Source organism: Arvicanthis niloticus, chromosome 23, assembly GCF_011762505.2.
Source record: "Arvicanthis niloticus isolate mArvNil1 chromosome 23, mArvNil1.pat.X, whole genome shotgun sequence".
Classification (NCBI taxonomy): domain Eukaryota; kingdom Metazoa; phylum Chordata; class Mammalia; order Rodentia; family Muridae; genus Arvicanthis; species Arvicanthis niloticus.
In genome coordinates this window covers 33,290,525-33,307,303 of record NC_133430.1, presented here as the reverse complement: position 1 = coordinate 33,307,303, position 16,779 = coordinate 33,290,525, and the positions used below count along the sequence as shown (strand labels likewise).

General features: G+C 45.3%; 1 protein-coding gene across 11 annotated transcripts in view; it reads left to right on the top strand.

The window, feature by feature from the left end:
* Rgs6 (regulator of G protein signaling 6) overlaps positions 1-16,779 on the top strand; it is a 523,682-nt gene that overhangs the window by 439,178 nt on the left and 67,725 nt on the right. For all 11 annotated transcript variants that reach the window (XM_076921773.1, XM_076921779.1, XM_076921775.1 and 8 more), the window contains 2 exons: positions 1,163-1,261; positions 2,189-2,250. In XM_076921773.1, coding sequence (XP_076777888.1) covers positions 1,163-1,261; positions 2,189-2,250 — 161 coding nt within the window. The remainder of the gene's footprint in view (positions 1-1,162; positions 1,262-2,188; positions 2,251-16,779) is intronic.

Genomic DNA, 16,779 nt, shown 5'->3' with positions numbered 1-16,779 from the left:
AAGGGCCCAAGTCTGAGTACAAAGCTTACTCGTTTCATCGCCACTTATGCATATAGGCTGAAGGTCACGTTATGTATTATTTTCAGTGGTCCTATGCTTTGACCAGAAAATATTCCATGAGATGAGGTGTACAATTTTCCTCTTATGGTATTTGAGATTTGGGAAGATTTCAGATATTTAGACAAGGATTAGTGGGGTGTGTGTGTGTGTGTGTGTGTGTGTGTGTGTGTGTGTGACAGAGAGAAAGAGACAGAGAGAGAGAGAGAGACAGAGAGACAGATGGACAGAGAGAGAGAGGGAGAGGGAGAGACAGAGACAGAGACTGAAACCCCAGGTATGTACTTTTTGAGATTACTTCTGTTATTTGATCACTGGGTAAATAACAATACTATACATCAAACCTAGTCTTGACTGTACTTATTTAGTCTTTAATGGCCCTAGTTCAAAGATTCTCAGAGTTTTATGCAGCTATGTGTACATCACCTGAGCCTTTATAACCGTGTAGATTTCAGCTATACGTGGCGTGTCCTTCAGGGCTGTTTTTTTTCTCTCTTCATAACACCACAAACTACTTGAAAAGCAGCCATGGCTGTAGACTTGTGTGAAAATTGAGGCCAGAAAACTACTTAATTTTAAAAGGAGCATGAGCCAGGAAGCCTGTCATCTCAACACTGTACCAGATGGGCATGTCATCGGCTGGCCAGCAGGAGACCCACAGGAAACTTTTGAACGTACCTTTCAGCTATTGTTTCTAAGCTCAGTGTTGACCCCAAATCACCTGGGGTGTTTGTTTAAAGTACAGACTCCCAAACCCACTACTGAGAATTTTGATTCAGTCAGTCTGAGGCGGGACTCAGCAATGTACCTCTTGACCAAAGACCCCCAACTGATTCCTCGAAGTTAGCAGGCCTCCGGATTATATTTAGGGAAACAGTGTTACACACGAAAACCATTTTAGCTCAAGGAAATGAAGGATTTCCTCGTTGTTGTAACCCAAAGAGGATGCGGTCCTTAAGAGGTCTACCATGGGAGAAATTCGAACAGAGTCAAGTCATTTGGCTGAACGCCATAGAGCTAGTTGAAAGAATGAGATGAAGGGTTGGCTTCTGTGGCACCCACAGCACTGAGGGTATGTGATTCATATTTTTGTTTTATCCTCTAGTCAGTGTATGGTGTGACAGACGAGACCCAGTCACAGAGTCCAGTGCACATACCAAGCCAGCCAATCAGGAAAACTACAAAAGATGACATCCGAAAACAGGTGAGTGAGTGAGCACAATCCTCTCAGTCTGATCCCTGGATGGCAGAATCCAGCTGCTGGATGACTTCAACCTGTGCGTGCCACGTGTGACACCTTTAAAAAGCGTGAGACACTCTCCACCCTGAATCTCTAGCAGTTATTGAAAAGGGTGTGACTGAGCTATCCCAGTGGCGGAGGAGTTAACATTATAATGAACTCCCAGAATGCACCGGTCCAGGACCGCTACCTCTATATTGCTAAGACTCAAAGGGAGGACATTCGAAATAAAGAGAGCTCCATCCCAAAGTCATCTCAGCATCATTTTCTGCTTATAACTCGCAAATTATTTTATGGCTTGATGAAGAAGCCAGATTAACAGAGACTGGCTAAGGACATCACTCCCTTCTGAAGTCTACTCTTTAGTATACCTTGCTGGCTTCTGATGGGGTGGGCAAAGGAATAACTTTAGATGCCTTTTTCTGACAAGCTTATGGCTAGGTGGAAAGAAAGAAACAAGTGCAAAATAGCTACAGGTTGATCCTAGTTAAACATGGCCTAGTTAATACATGGGTGGGATATATACACGGCAGAGGAACCATTACTGGGGTTTAGTCTACAATATATGCTTGTAGTATATATTGTCTATCTATTCTGCTGCCTAGGTTTTTGACTATGTGCTATCTTTCGATTGAATAATTTTGGAGGAAAGTAAAAATTAAATGATACTTATGAACAGGTGAAACTGAGATACTAAACTGTTTTAGAATCTGAAGTGTGCCAGGGATTCCCAAAAGGGCAAATCGGTTGCAGGAGTTTCAGCTACAAGGTAAGAGTGTTGTCCACGGAGCTGTTTAGACCTTGGTGTGATTACAGGCTTTGGGTTCACAGGATGAAAGAGAATCAAACTCTACTTTGGCCTCAGCACCCATGTTCTCTCTTTCCCCTCAGATAACGTTTTTGAACGCACAGATTGACAGACATTGTTTGAAAATGTCCAAAGTGGCTGAAAGGTAGGTACACTGCCCTCCTCTCGACATTATTACAGGGTTCTAGTTAACAAGTGTATGCAGCTTCAGGAGACAGCCCATACTCACTCCTTCTATCTGAGGTGTATAATCCCCAGGCCCTGTGTGAGTGTAGCTAACAGGCCTCCTCCCCTGAGCAAGACTTACACTCTCTTCTGTAAGCTTCCACCATTGGACCTTGTCAATCAGGGAAGAATATGTTTGACAAACTCCATCATGCACCTTTGCTCTGTCTCTTGGTTGATTCAGATGGAATTGCTCCCCTTTCAGCTATAAAATGCCCAGATTCACTTTACGGGGGAATGAAATTGTGTATGCCCATTGAGGCGGCCACATAAACAGGAGGGGACTAGATCCTTGAGGGGTGTCCCTCCTCCACATACCAACAACCAATAAATGCATTGCATCAGCTATAAAGCAAACATCTAGCCCCTGTGGCCTGGCTTCCCCAGAAGCTCCTGGACTATAATCTGCACTGGTAGCTGGTTCCACTCTGTGACCTCGTGGGAGACTCAATTTTATCAACTAAATGGTCTGGTTTTTTTTTTTTTTTTTAACATTTCAGAAAAGAGATCACCTGGGGATTCTGTATGGAATAAATCTAATCAGACAGCCAGAACTTAATACTGATTCATCCACATGCTTCTGTAAAAGCAGTGTCCAATTTCTGAAGGACTCCAGGGTGTAAGACAGGTTATTTACTGCATAGCAGGGAAACTGAGTCCTTTAAGTTTAGAGCATGAGGGGTACTTGCTGTGTGACCCACCTGTAAGGCTTTCTCTGCTGACCCCGGGATAAGTCACCACATCTTTTCTCTGGACAAATGGGAACTTAGAGAACTCCAACCCCAAATCCAAAGCCTGGATTCCTGTTCTGCTCAGGACAGCAAGGACATCCATAGTTTGGGCTTGTGGCATTTTTATGTCTATTTGTATGTTTGTCCTGCATGTGTATCTATGTGCATTCCCTCTTGAATGTTTGATGTTATTGTTCTGGTACTGGGAATTGAACCTCACAAACCACGGGCAAGTGATGTGCTACTACTAACCTATGTTCCCAAGGCCTCAGCTTCCTTTTGATTTTGGGAGGGGGATCTCACTAAGTTACCTGGGATGACTTTGAAGTCCCTCTGTAGTTCAGCAGGCAAGCCCTGGACTTGGAATCCTCCTGGCTCAGCTTCCTGGGGAGCTAGAATTATCTCTAGGTCCAGTCATAGAGATTTATTTTTTAAATTATGAGTATATATATATATATATGTGTGTGTGTGTGTGTGTGTGTGTGTGTGTGTGTGTGTGTGTGTGTAAATATGCTGAGGGTGCAGCTGCCTACAGGAACTAGAAGAAAACATTGGATTCCATGGAGCTGGAATTACAGGTGGTTGTCAGCTTCCCAGTGTGGGTACAAAAAACCTCGCTGGGGTTCTCTACAAAAAGCAGTATGGGTTCTTAACAGCTGAGGCGTCTCTCTATCCTCCTGTTTGTACTTTTAATAATACACTTAGTTATTGACATTCTAGGCCAGAGATGGCTTGTCCTATACTATGCACAAGAAAGTTATACAGCACTCCTAACCTTTATCCACTAGAGGCCAGTAGTGTCATCTCACCATTGTGACAACCAGCAATGTCTCAGAGCATTACCAAATGTGGAAAAGGACAGCAGCAAAATCACCCCTGTTGAGAATTATGGTGTTCCTGAGTTCCATAATGCAAATGTCTCTTATAGTGCCAATGGCTGAAGCTCCCATCACAGAGACAGCAATTATTCTAAAGTCCCAGGTATCGACAGCTGCAGGCTACAAACCGCTTCCTTTCCTCACTGTCAAAATATGGGACTTGAGGCCAGCACACCAGGCTCTGAAAGGACCTTTTTCATTCCAAACTGAGGATACCTTTCCTCCCACTCCTAAAGCTGCTGAAGCTACCTCAACTTCCCTGTGCCATGGTCGTGAGAACACCAAGCCTCTGTTTGTGAGGCAAGGCACACAATGGCTGACCTGGCATGCTGCAATATCTGGCTTGGAAGGGCTCAGAGGAGAGAGTGTACACGGAGCATCTTTCATCAGGTTCACATGTCCAGGGTCAATGTTCTGAGGCCAAGGTGGAGAGCTAGGAAATGGGGATTCCCAAACCCCTGGGCATGGACTCAGTGGTTCCAGGGGAGACTCGAACAAGCTGTACTTTGGGCTTCAAGTGGACTAATCTGATGTCTAGGGCCCTCCTCGTGCTATTGTAGCTATACAGGCCAGAGAACTCACTTCAGAGGGGCATGGAGTTCCAGCTTTGTCTTATCTTTGGGGTAACTGGAGAAACCTAAACCAGTCATTGTGAGATACTAGTCAGAATGTGGTAGGTGATACGTCCCAGGAGGGCCTGCAGCAAAGGCAGGGAGTCTGGCAGGTTCCATTGTTTGTTTGTTTATGGGCTGTCTGGGAGGAGCCCCAGCTGGTACATCTAATTACACTTGAGAGGTGCTCACACAAGGGGTTATTCCAACCACAAGTCCCCAGCTAGACACTTCCAGGAGTCCAACCCCAGCAGAGGCTGGATTTTACTCCCGGCAGCAATAACTGACAAGTTTTCAATTCGACGTGAGGGTTTTCATTAGAGCCACAAGCAAACTCCCAGAGAGCAGTGTCGAGAGCAGCCGGGTGTTTGCTGGAGATAAAGCAGCCCAGGCCTAGCCTGTCAGCTGCTGTGCTCTGCCAGGAGGGGCCGGGGTGGTGGCACTGGCAGCTGGCCAGAGGCGAAAACTGAGCTCTCCTGGGTGAGCCACACAGTCCCATGCCTGGGATCTGGTTTCCCTGGGCCTGCTCCAGGTGATAAGTGTTAATTAGAATTGTGTCCCCCTGAGGAAAGGTCCCTGCCTTTTTTTTTTTTTCCTACTTAGTTGCCTAAGAACCCAAGAGGTAAGAAGCTGTTGCTGGTGATACCGGTGGCCAGTTCTGAAAAAAGCAAGAACTGGGCAGGTTTAAAACCTGCAGCCAACAGCAAAGGGACACAGCAGTCAGTCATCGGGTTTGTCTAGAGACCCACTAGGGAGGTCTGAATCCTGCCTCCTCTGCCATTTCCTGTGCTCTCAAGGAAGCAAGTTCCTCCTCCATCTCTGTGTCTCTGTCTGTCTTCTTTAAAAGAATAGTGTCGCTGGTTAGCCCACAGGGTTAATGAGTGAGCACGTGCTTGAGGCCTGGCTCCAGTCCTTGGCGCTCAGGCCCCTCCCCAGTGAACAGGAAGGACTAGTAACTTTCCACAGTGGTGATTAACAGTCCTTTTGACAGGAGCAAAATTCAGGTATAGGAGACAGATGGAAGGAGGAGGGAGACTGGCCTTGGAGATGATAGTTCTGTGTTAATGCCAGTCTTCCCAGGCAGCCTCTCCCCCTCCTTTCTCTGACTCCTATTCCGACAGCCCTGCACACTGTCCAAGGCCAGCATTGAAGCTTAGTATGTACATTTCCGCCTTTCTACCTTGCATACACACCAGCTAGGAGGGAGGTGTCCTGTATGGAGGGACTGGTTCTTTAGAGCTCCTTAGTTCATTACAATTTTAAATATTCTGTGTGTTGTCCTTAACAGCATTTAAATACCCCTGACATGTCAGCATCTGTGTGCTTGCTAGGCTGCTTCTTGCGCTACCTAAATATGTAACCTTATTCTCGACACAGAAATAGCGTTCAATCACTATATATACAAATTAACTTCCCAAATAAATAACACTCACTACTATGCTTTTTTTTTTGTCTTAACTATTTTAAGTGAAAATCTTCCTGAAATGTTACTCCACAAACTTGCCTTCCTAAAGAAAGAACACTGCCTTCCAGTTCATTTTTCTGGATAACTTGAGCCTGTGTTCTTATAGTTTGCTTTTAAACTCTTTTAAATTAAGTCCCTGACCTTCGGAGACAGCAGGCACAGCTTCCCACACAAAATGGCAGCAGGGTGCTGTGTTCTTTGAGTTTCTGCTTCAAATGTTTACATGTTGGTTCTCTTTCTTCCTTTCTCTTCTTTCTTTCTTTTCTCTTGTTTGTTTTGGTTTTGGTATTTGTTTATTTGTTTGTTTTTGGTTTTGTTGTTGTTTTGTTTTGTTCTGTTTTGTTTGTTTGAGACAGGGTTTCTCTATGTACCCCTGGCTGTCCTGGAACTTACTCTGTAGACCAGGCTGGCCTCGAACTCAATCTACCAGCCTCTGCCTCCCGAGTGCTGGGATCAAGAGCATGCACCATAGGTGATACCTTCTCTCTCTAAACATGCATCACCTCTTTCCAAGCTGTAACAGACAAGGCTTATCAGTCAGCTGTGACTGAAAAAGAACCTCCATATTCAGAGGCTTTACACTGCAGTAGCTTCCTTCCTCTGTCCACAGCAGATCCATTTTTCCCCAGGGATGGGCAAATACTACCAAATGCTACATACACTATTTCCTCTTATGCCTCCAAACCCTAGACATCAATAATAACTAGTAATAAAACAGGACGATCATAGCAATGTGTAACAGCAATGTGAATGCAAGCTCTTTTAAAACTCCCAAGGACTCACGTAAAGGAACAGGCAAAGGACATACTTTACAGCTTTTCTCTGGTACCTCTGGATTACACGCATTACCACTCAGTGCAACTTGACGCAGCGTTCGATAAAACAAGAGTTAGCTCAGCACCAGCACCACGATTCCACAACAGTGAATCCAATAACACACGTGGAAATTAAGTGACGGGGAGGTAGCACATACAGCATGGAAACGCTGGGCAAAATTCATGTCTTGGGTGGAGATTTTATCACACTACTCGGGCCAGCGTGTGACTTTAAAACGTATGTATTATTTGTTCCTGGAACTTTCCATTTGATATTTTCAGACTGTGGCTTACCATGGGTAACTGGAGTTGCTGGCACAACAGTACGTAAAAAGGTCATCACTTGACTTTTCTCACGTGTCTATTCGCCAACTGGTTGCATGGGCTAAGCTGCACGTTTGCTGGCAGCTGTGACAGGGTAGGAAGCTCTGCTGATCCTGGCTGTCTGTCTCACGTCTGTGACTTCTGATCATGTCCGATGGCCTCGACAAGGGCAGTTGTACTCTCCTGTGCATGAGCTCTCATGTATGTGGCGCCTAATTCTGTAGGACGGCCTCCACATGAGCTCTCATTCTCAAGCAGGCTAGTTTGATATCACTCATACAGAAACCACAAGGGTACAAAAACAAAGCAGACACATGCAAAACCCAGGTCACAAGCCCCGATTATACTAAAAGCCCCGATTGTGTATTAGTATCACAGTCTGTTTTTAAAATCAGTCCACCACAGCAGACAGTGAAATCACAATAGCCCTGATCCTAGAGCAGTGGCTTTCAACCTGTGGGTTGTGACCCCCGCAGGGTTCACATATCAGATATTCTTTATATCAGATACTTACATTATGGTTCATAACAGTAGCAAAATTACAGCTATGAAGCATCAGTGGGATAATTTTATGGTTAGGAGTCCCCACAACATGAGGAACTGCGTTAAAGATTCGCAGAATTAGGAGATTGAGAACCATTGTCCTAAAAGCAGTGTAAAAGCTTTGTCCCATGAGCCATGTCTTTCATAATGACAGTAAACTTTGAGGCATGGAGTGTGTTTCACCAGAGACTCTGAAGAGACCTCCGTGTTAGTCACCTGCCTGTTACTGAGACCAAATACCAAAAAAGAATCAACGTAGAAGAAGGAGACTGTATTTGTACTCGTAGCCCAGAAGTTTCCACCCAGGCTCATTCGGCCCCATCACTTTGGGCCTGTGCCAAGGTAGACTCTGAAGTGGTAAAGGCATAGTGAAACAGAACTGGTAGCTGTGAATGGGAGGGAGGGGAGGGGAAGGCATGGGAGGGGAGGGGAAGGTATGGGAGGGGAGGGGAAGGTATGGGAGGGGAGGGGAAGGTATGGGAGGGGAGGGGAAGGCATGGGAGGGGAAGGGAAGGCATGGGAGGGGAGGGGAAGGCATGGGAGGGGAGGGGAAGGTATGGGAGGGGAGGGGAAGGCATGGGAGGGGAGGGGAAGGCATGGGAGGAGAGGGGAAGGCATGGGAGGGGAGGGGAAGGTATGGGAGGGGAGGGGAAGGCATGGGAGGGGAGGGAAAGGTATGGGAGGGGAGGGGAGGGGAGTGGATTAGAGCAAAGCAGAGCAGAGCAGAGCTCAGGTCCCAATATCTCCTTCAAGGACATAGTCCCAGCGGTCTTCATTCTTCTACTAAGGTCTACCTCTCGGAGATCCCACTGCCCCACACTGGATGCTGACCCACCCTTTCATACTTAGCTTTGGAGGACATTTAAGAACCAAACCATAACAAACTCTGTGGTGACTTCTCTGGACGGATGAAGTTGCCAAAGACATGAGGTCTTCCCCCTCTTCGCAGGAGTCCCAGCCTCATCTGTTTTAATCCACCCACCCAAGCCTCCCATCGCTAGCAGCAGGTTTATACAGAACTCTATACGTCTCAGCTTCCAGTTGCCTGGCATCTCTGATCTCTCCCCACCCCACCCAGAGGCTTCTGCCCAAGCTTAGCAACGCTGAGGTACACCACAGTACCGGAGGTACCACCCCAGGTCCCAGCACAGCACCTGCACACAGAAAGATGAAGCTGTCTCGTTTCTAGCCTGCTGCTATGCTTGGCTCATCTTTACTCCATTACTGGGAGTCCTTAGTATGTCACAGCTGACTGCTGAATTGATTTTTTTTAACATCATCTTGCTTGCCCATCTCTGAGATTGCTGTTGCTCCCTAAAATTGGATGCTGGTTCCTCCTCTGCCTCCCGACCCTCGGTGATCATGAAATGTAATTAATGAAATGCGATAAGACAGCAAGGAACCGGATACCCCAAGGCTCTCTTAAAACTCTGCTAGGGTGATAGAAGTCTGTGAACTTAATGTCTGGTGATAAATTCAGGGGAGGGAGTGAAGGAAGCCATTACAACTCCGCTTTCATGTGGTTTGAGAAACTGTGGGATCCTTTCACCTCCCGGCCCATCTTAATCAGTAGAAAAGGAATGGCAAGAAGTTACCATATAGCCAAGGTCATCCATCCTATCCAGACCCAAATCTAAAATCTGTAGCCTGTGGATAAAATGGAGTCGGATGCAGCTGCCAGACATACACTCTCCTTCCAGGGGGGCTACATTCACTTTCACTCAGCCCAGGCTTTCCTCCTGAATGCTGAGTCTCTGGGTAACCTGCAGTGAGGGCATTCTGTGGCTCACCCACCTACTTCCTCCCACCTTCTTCCTCCCCACTTGTAGAGCAGCTCTGCATCTCATCTCCTCTCCCTCTGGGTCCTTCCTGTCCCACTTTCCTTCTAAGCATCACTGTTTAGAAACTGCTCACACCCCCCCCCAAAAAAAAAGGGAGCAAGCATGGCCCCTCCTCACGTCCTTGCACTTTTCGGTTTCCTGTTCTCTCAGAGGCTCTGACTTTATGAATGCCTTACCACATTTTAGTGTATTCCTTGAGTGGGGACAAAAGACACCCGGGCACAGCGTTTCAGGTTCCACTCCTGGTTTTCTCTGCTGTAATCCCACTCACAGCTGTTGGCCATACCTCACGGCACCTTTTTCTGTAGCCATTACCAATGTCTGTGCCTTTTCAACGTCCCTGCCAAAATCACACGTGTGCTGTCTAGTCTAGAGACTCCCTCCTATGTATTGTTTCACTGTGGCAGACAGCACCTGTTCTTTCTCTGGCCCATATACTAAATTTTTGTATGCCATATCCCATCACTCAGGAGGAACTTGTGAGTCTTTCTGTTAAGGAAGAGAGGATGAAATCCAAAACTTGCCCCAAGCTTTGTCAAGTGGATAGACTAGGCATTTTTTTTTCTGAAGTCCCTTTCATTATATCTTTCCTCTCCAAATGTAGGAAGCCGCGGTTAGTGGTGATACATCCGCCATTCCAAGATGGCGTGGGCATCCCGTCCTCCCACAAGTAAACAACTGACTGCGCAGGTGCAATTTTCCAATAATACATATTAAATATAAATATTAAATGCATATTTTTTAAGATCTTGAGATAAATTTTCCATAGGAACTTTAAGCCCAATGATAAGCATTTGTATTAGGAAATGAAGGAAAAAGAAGGGAAAAGAAGAGAAGAGAGGGGAGGGGAGGGGATTGAAGGAGAGGAGAAGGGAGAAGACAGGAGGGGACAGGAAGGGAAGGGAGGGGAGGGGTAGGCAGAAGGGAAAGTAAAAAAAAAAAAAAAAAAACAAAGAAAAGAGATAGAATGAAATGAGATGAGAGGTCAAGTTACAGACAGAGGAGAAGGCCACTAGAGACAGAGACTGGAGTAATGAAGGCAAGAACTGGACTGCCTGGAGCCACCGGAAGCTTCAATAAGCAAGAGTGATTGTCCTTTGGACTTTTGGGAGGGAGCACAGTCTTGCTGAGCCTTTGAATGCAGACTTCTAGCCTCCAGAGCTGAGTACACACTCACACTATTTAAAGCCACTAAGTCTGTGGAAGTTTGTGACATCAATGTCATTTCTTTCAGGGTGAGTAAAACTAATCCAGTAACGATGGAGTGGCTACTGTAGTGGGATGTCATGCATCCTGCTCCTGTCCCACAGGGGTCCTTCCTGGGCACACTTTCCCTGCACTTTATTCTTGCTACTCTATAAAGTTCTTTCAGATGAGTCCCTACCTGTCAGGATGCAAACCTCAAAGGAGGCTCACAGGTCAGGCGATGATAAGACTACTGTGTATGGTGGCTTCAACCATGTATCTGTATCTGCAGAAGACGTTCAAGATTCTTTTGAAATATTTTTCTGTTTTCTTTTTCATTTTTTAAAATCACATTGGTATTGAGTACTCAACAAGGCCACTGTGTACACTAGTGTGAACTTAATAAAAATCAAATAAACGACCCAACCAAGAACGGAAACAAAATCCTTCCAATGTGAGTCGCTGCTTCTTCTGCCCTGCTGGTGAATGGTCTATACTTAGGAGGGCAAGGAGGCTCTGTGGTGTCAGGGAACCAACAGCCACCTTTAAAACAAGCATAAGCAGTTTCCTTCATTATAGTGCATGCATGCATGTGTGTGTGTGTGTGTGTGTGTGTGTGTGTGTACGCACACGTGTGCACACACGAGTGCAGGTTTGTGCACCTGCATCCTAGTTTTCCTTCCTGTCGCTGTGATCAAACACCTTGACAAAGGTAACTTTAAGAGAGAAATGGTTTATTTCTGAGTTCAAGGCCAGCCTAGTCTACAAGAGTGAGTTCCAGGACAGCCAAGGCTACACAGAGAAACCCTGTCTCAAAAAACCAAAAGAGAGAGCAGGGGAGGGGGTTGCTCAGCTTAAAATTCCAGGTTATAGTCCATCATTTCCATCATTACAGCAATTCAAGATAGAACCTTGAAGCAGCTGGTCCCGTCTGTAATCAAGAGCATAGAGGACAAATGCACCCAGGCCTACTACTTCACTCACTTTAATGCCATTCAGAACCCAAACCCAGGGAATGGTGCTGCCCACAGTGGGTGGAGCTTCCTGCCTCAATCAAGTCTGATCTACCTGCCAGTCTGATCTAGCCTGCCTTTCCTTGAGATTCTCTTTCCAGGTGATTCTGGGTTGGTTGTGTGTGTGCACATGTGAAGGCCAAGGGTCAGTGTCATTCTCCACCCTAACTTTTGAGACAGGATTACTCACAGGATCTAGAGTTCACCAATTCAGCAAGACTGGCTGGCCAGTCAACTCCAGGCATCATATTGTCTCCATTTCAGTGCTGGGATTACAGGCATGAGCCATTATGCCCATCTTTTTATGTGAGAACTAGGGAATCGAAATGCAGGTCCTTGTGTGCACACAGCAAGCACTTCCCCCACTGAGCCATCTCCCCAGCCCCTCCTTCATTGTGACTTAGTGAGGAAAACACTGCATAGCCTGTGCTCCTCAGAAAATTGGTTAGATTTTTAAAAAACTTTCATGTGCATATGAGTTGCCTAGGAACCTTATTAATGTGAAGATTGACTCAGTAGAGCTAAGACTCTGCATTCATGACAGCTTGCAAGGGACACATGTGTTGCTGCTTATCGACCACGTCTCATGTAGCAACGGTGCCTCTGCCTGATACCTTTACATTCTTAACATTAACGGTTGACTGTGTTTGCCCTCTGCAATTTAGCGGTAGAGACTGTGCCTGCGCCTTTGCTATGGTAGAGGAAACTGCTGGCCCACAGTCAGCTCTGCTTAGGGAAGAAGAAAACTTGTATTGTGGATTAGTAGTTTTAAAACATATGCATGTCTTGGGGCCAAATGATTCTACTTGCAGGTATGATTTCCAAATAAATATTGAAGGTGTGTATAAGTCAGCATATGCAAGTTGCTATGACAAAATACTCGAGGAAACCAAGTTAAAAGAGAAAAGGTTTAGTTCACAACTTCAGATGTTTGCATCCACTGGCTGTGTTTTTTTCTTAGCCCATGGTAAGGCAGAATAGCATGGCAGAGCAAAACTATGTACCTCATTGTAGCCTGGAAGCTAAGATAGAGGGGGCTGGAAGAAAAGAGCTAAAACAAAACACTCCCTTTGGGGTCATGATCACCTACTTTCTCAAGTGAAACTTTGCCTCCTGAATTTCCACTCCCCACTGTGGCCTATTAGATTATGAATCTGTAGAAAGACAAATCCATTCATGAGCTCAGAGCCTTTGTGATCTGTTTGCCTCTCAGGGCTCTGCTTCTGAACCCTGTTGCACTGGGGATGAAGGCTTCAACGCAGGAATTTTTAGAAGACATTTAAGGTCCACACTACTGCAAGATAAAAAAAAAGAAGAAGTTAAAAAAAAAAAACCCTATATGAAAGCAGTAAACTGTACCATATACTAAAACTATATTAAAAACTGTGTCTAATAAAAAGATGATTAAAGTATAGCAAACTTTATGTAGATTATATATAATTATATACACTAAACTATTCTTTTTCTTTACTTCCCTTAAAGTCACTAAATGAATAAAACAATTATGAACTAATTTTTATATAAACACATATATAGCATATGTAATTATGTATAATAAACTATTCTTTTTCTTCACACCTCCAACATGTCACTAAATGAATAAAAATAACATGAGCTTTTCATTAATCAGATAGCAGAAGGTTTTCTTGTTCTACTTGGACAGAAATTACAGGTAGTCAAGGGTATTACTTTTCTTATTGCTGTGATAAACTAGCCTGGAAAAGCAACAGAGCAAGGAGAAGCTTAATTTGGCTCAGAATTTGAGAGTACAGCCCATCGTGGCAGGGCAGCTCTGGTGGCAGGAGGACAGGCGTTTGAGGCAGCAGATCACATTGCACTCACAATCAGGAAGCAGGCATGACTGCTGCTGCAGATGGCTTTCTCCATTTATGCAGTCCAGGACCCCTGCCTAGGGAATGGTGACGCCCACTTCATGCAGTCCAGCCCCCCCTCCCGCCTAGGGAATGGTGCCGCCCACTTCAATTACTCTAACCAAGATAACTTCTTAAAGACATGTCCAGAGGCTAAACCTAATCTAAATAACATCTTACAGGGACACCCAGAGGCCTATCTTCTATGTGATTCTAGATCCTATGAAGTTGATGATACTAACTTTCACAGATACCTTCGAATGCTGGTCTTTGGCAACTTTTGTTTGCCTCAGGGCTTGGCATCAGGAAGCAGTAGGGAGGCATACTCCAGTGTCAGGGTCCTCTTTAGGCTCTTAGGTCTGGAGCCTTAGCCCTGTGATTGTTCTAAGCCCTGCACAAGCTTCAGACATTGGGACCCTTGGATCATGGCAGCATCCAATGTCACAATATTCAACCTGGGGACTGAGAGCCATGGTCCTGAAAACTGAATAGTTCTCTGGAACTCTGGTAATGAATAGGGCCTATAGGTTGTTTTTCCAGTTCCTTATAGTTGTTTATCCTTTAGTAACCTCACTGCTCTCTGATCAAACTGCTTCCCCTCTTCTTCCTGGATCCTCTCAGATCTCGGATCTAGGCTACCAGCATGCTGCTGAGATGACTCGGGATATCTGCCTCCTCTGCGACATCTTTTAGGAGCCAGGGAATGATTGCCACCCAGGAAGCCAATGTCTGCCAGTGTTGAGATCATTCAGACAAGGACATTCAGCCGGGAAGGTGGGGTGACCAGATGGACAGGGCTGCTAGGCAGTGGGGACCACCACTGCTGGGTATGTCTGGGTCCATGGCCACTTCTTTCTCAGCCGTAGAGCAATCATGCCAAGGCCACTACCTCCTCCCCGCTTTCAGCTATACAGCAGCTGCTGCCATCGCTGGCACTCACTGCTGTCTCTTTCTTGGTGCCACCACTTCTGTCGGCACTGCTGAAAGTATGCGAGAAAATATCACTGTAGAGAACCCTTTGAATTTGGCCAAATTATGCAACAGCAGACAAGGTAGCACAGAAGAGTATCTCCCAGCCTACTTACTGAGTGAGCAGACCATTTACAGAGCCCTGGGTGTGGACCAATCACAGCCATTTGTTTGGGCCAATCAGAATCTTGCCTCTTAGTACTATTCATAATCATTGAGGCTTGTGCTCTGGGCCAAGAGTCTTTCCCTCTTAGCACCTGTCACAGTAATTAGTCCTTCCACCAGGGGAAGTGCTCTTCCTCTGGCCAAAACGGAAATGGTGGTGGGGTCATCTAGAGTTCACGGACTGTTCTGATAACAAAAAGTCTGGCACAAACTATTTCAAGCAGCCCTGGCTGGGGCTGTGCCTTTAAGATCCAGGGCGGTCAGCTGTGATATTTTCATAATTATCCCCCAAAATCCATAGAGTTTGTAAGCCGGAAGCTGCGGGTATGAAGGAGTAGTCCGGCTGGCTGTTAGACCCAATCCTTTGCGCAGGGTAGCAAGGGCGAGTCTGCAGCTGCTAATTAGGAAGTCAGGGTGCCCCAGCCTTAGTGTACTCCTAAAATAGCATCTTTAAAAGTGTCTGATTAACATTGCCCATGATTTTAGCGGTGCTTGAATAGAGTCTAACACCTATCCAGTGCTCAGGAAGACGTGCATCCTTCATTTATCTTAAATTCAAGTTTAACAAAGTCAGATTAATGGGTTCAACACATTTTCCTGAGAAAGAAAAATTTTTCTCAGATGGAGATGGAGAAACAATCCTTAGGCCTTTATTTCTGTATTGGTAAATATTTGGTCATTTCTATTGGACATCAAAAATAGATGTTATTTTTTACAATTTTTGTTTGTACAGTTGGTTGTTTGGTTTTGTTTTAGGGTCTCGATAAATAGCCCAGGCTAGCCTCCAAATCACAATCTTCTGTCTCATTTTCTCAAGTGTTAAGATTGTTCTGAACCTGTTCCCAGAACTGTGTACCTTTGATAGCTTATAATATTTGAGAATTTGATCAGAAAGGAAATGGCTGGGGTCAGAATGAAGAGCATTGTAATCTACACACTGGAGCAGAAGCATGGTTAGAAAGTGAGCCGGCTGACCGCTGGAGACATGTGGTCCAAGAGCAAGGCAAGAGTAAGACATGAGGTGATAGCATCCAAACAAGCTCATTCTGCCTCTAGAGACTTCTGCTCTTAGATCACCTATCCTGGAAACCAGTCCCCCCCTACTCTCTGGAGGCAGCGAGACACATAACCTCAACTCAGGTATATTCAACTTCATTGAGGCCAAATGAGGACAAAAGAGATGGTAGGTGTTGTATCTACTGAAGTGTGGGGCTTCTGGGTAAGAGAGGGGTGTTGCCCCACACCCATATTATAATAGTGGAAGAGCTTAGGTAAATGGATACTCTAACTACTGAGCTAGGGGATTTCTGAGGTGGGGAGAGGTGGTACTTCCCACCCCTCATTGTAAACAGTAGAAGTGCTGAGGTAAATACTATCTGGCCCATGAGGCCATTTACCATGTGCACCTTGCAGAAATGGCTTGCGGATATATGCTTAGAGAAAAATAAATGTCTTCAGAAGAAAGACTCTGAAGTTTCAGGCTTTTACTAAAAAACAAGCAGGCAGTCTGTGACCTGCCCAGGATGGCCATCAGTTTATAAACTCAGTCCACACTCACACCCACGCTCCTAGCAGGTTTCTGTACTCGACTCTTCAGTACAAATGGATGTCCATGGTTTTTCCAGATCCTCAAGGAAATCCCTAGACTGAAGGGACATCATTGACATATTCAAACAGAAGGAAGGGACTTGGAGAACCCAAAACAACTCAACCGACAGAAGAAACATAATAAATATGGAAGATTAGTGACCTTTGATATATGAAAAGACATTTCATCAATAAAATGAGAAACTTAGTGCTATGATAAGAGTAAAGTCTTGAGAGTGTGTCCACCTACATCTTAAAAACATAACTAGATAGGTCAAAGGGCAAACAGGGAGATGAAACACTGAAAGAAAAACTGGACTCATAGTTCAGGCTGTTCATATGTTAATTAAAACTTGTCCTGTTGAGCGGGTGGAGGATTGTGGGTATTAGAACAACAAAAAAATAAAATTTATGGGAGTCTTTTAAAATGTATTTGAGATTGTCCTTAGTG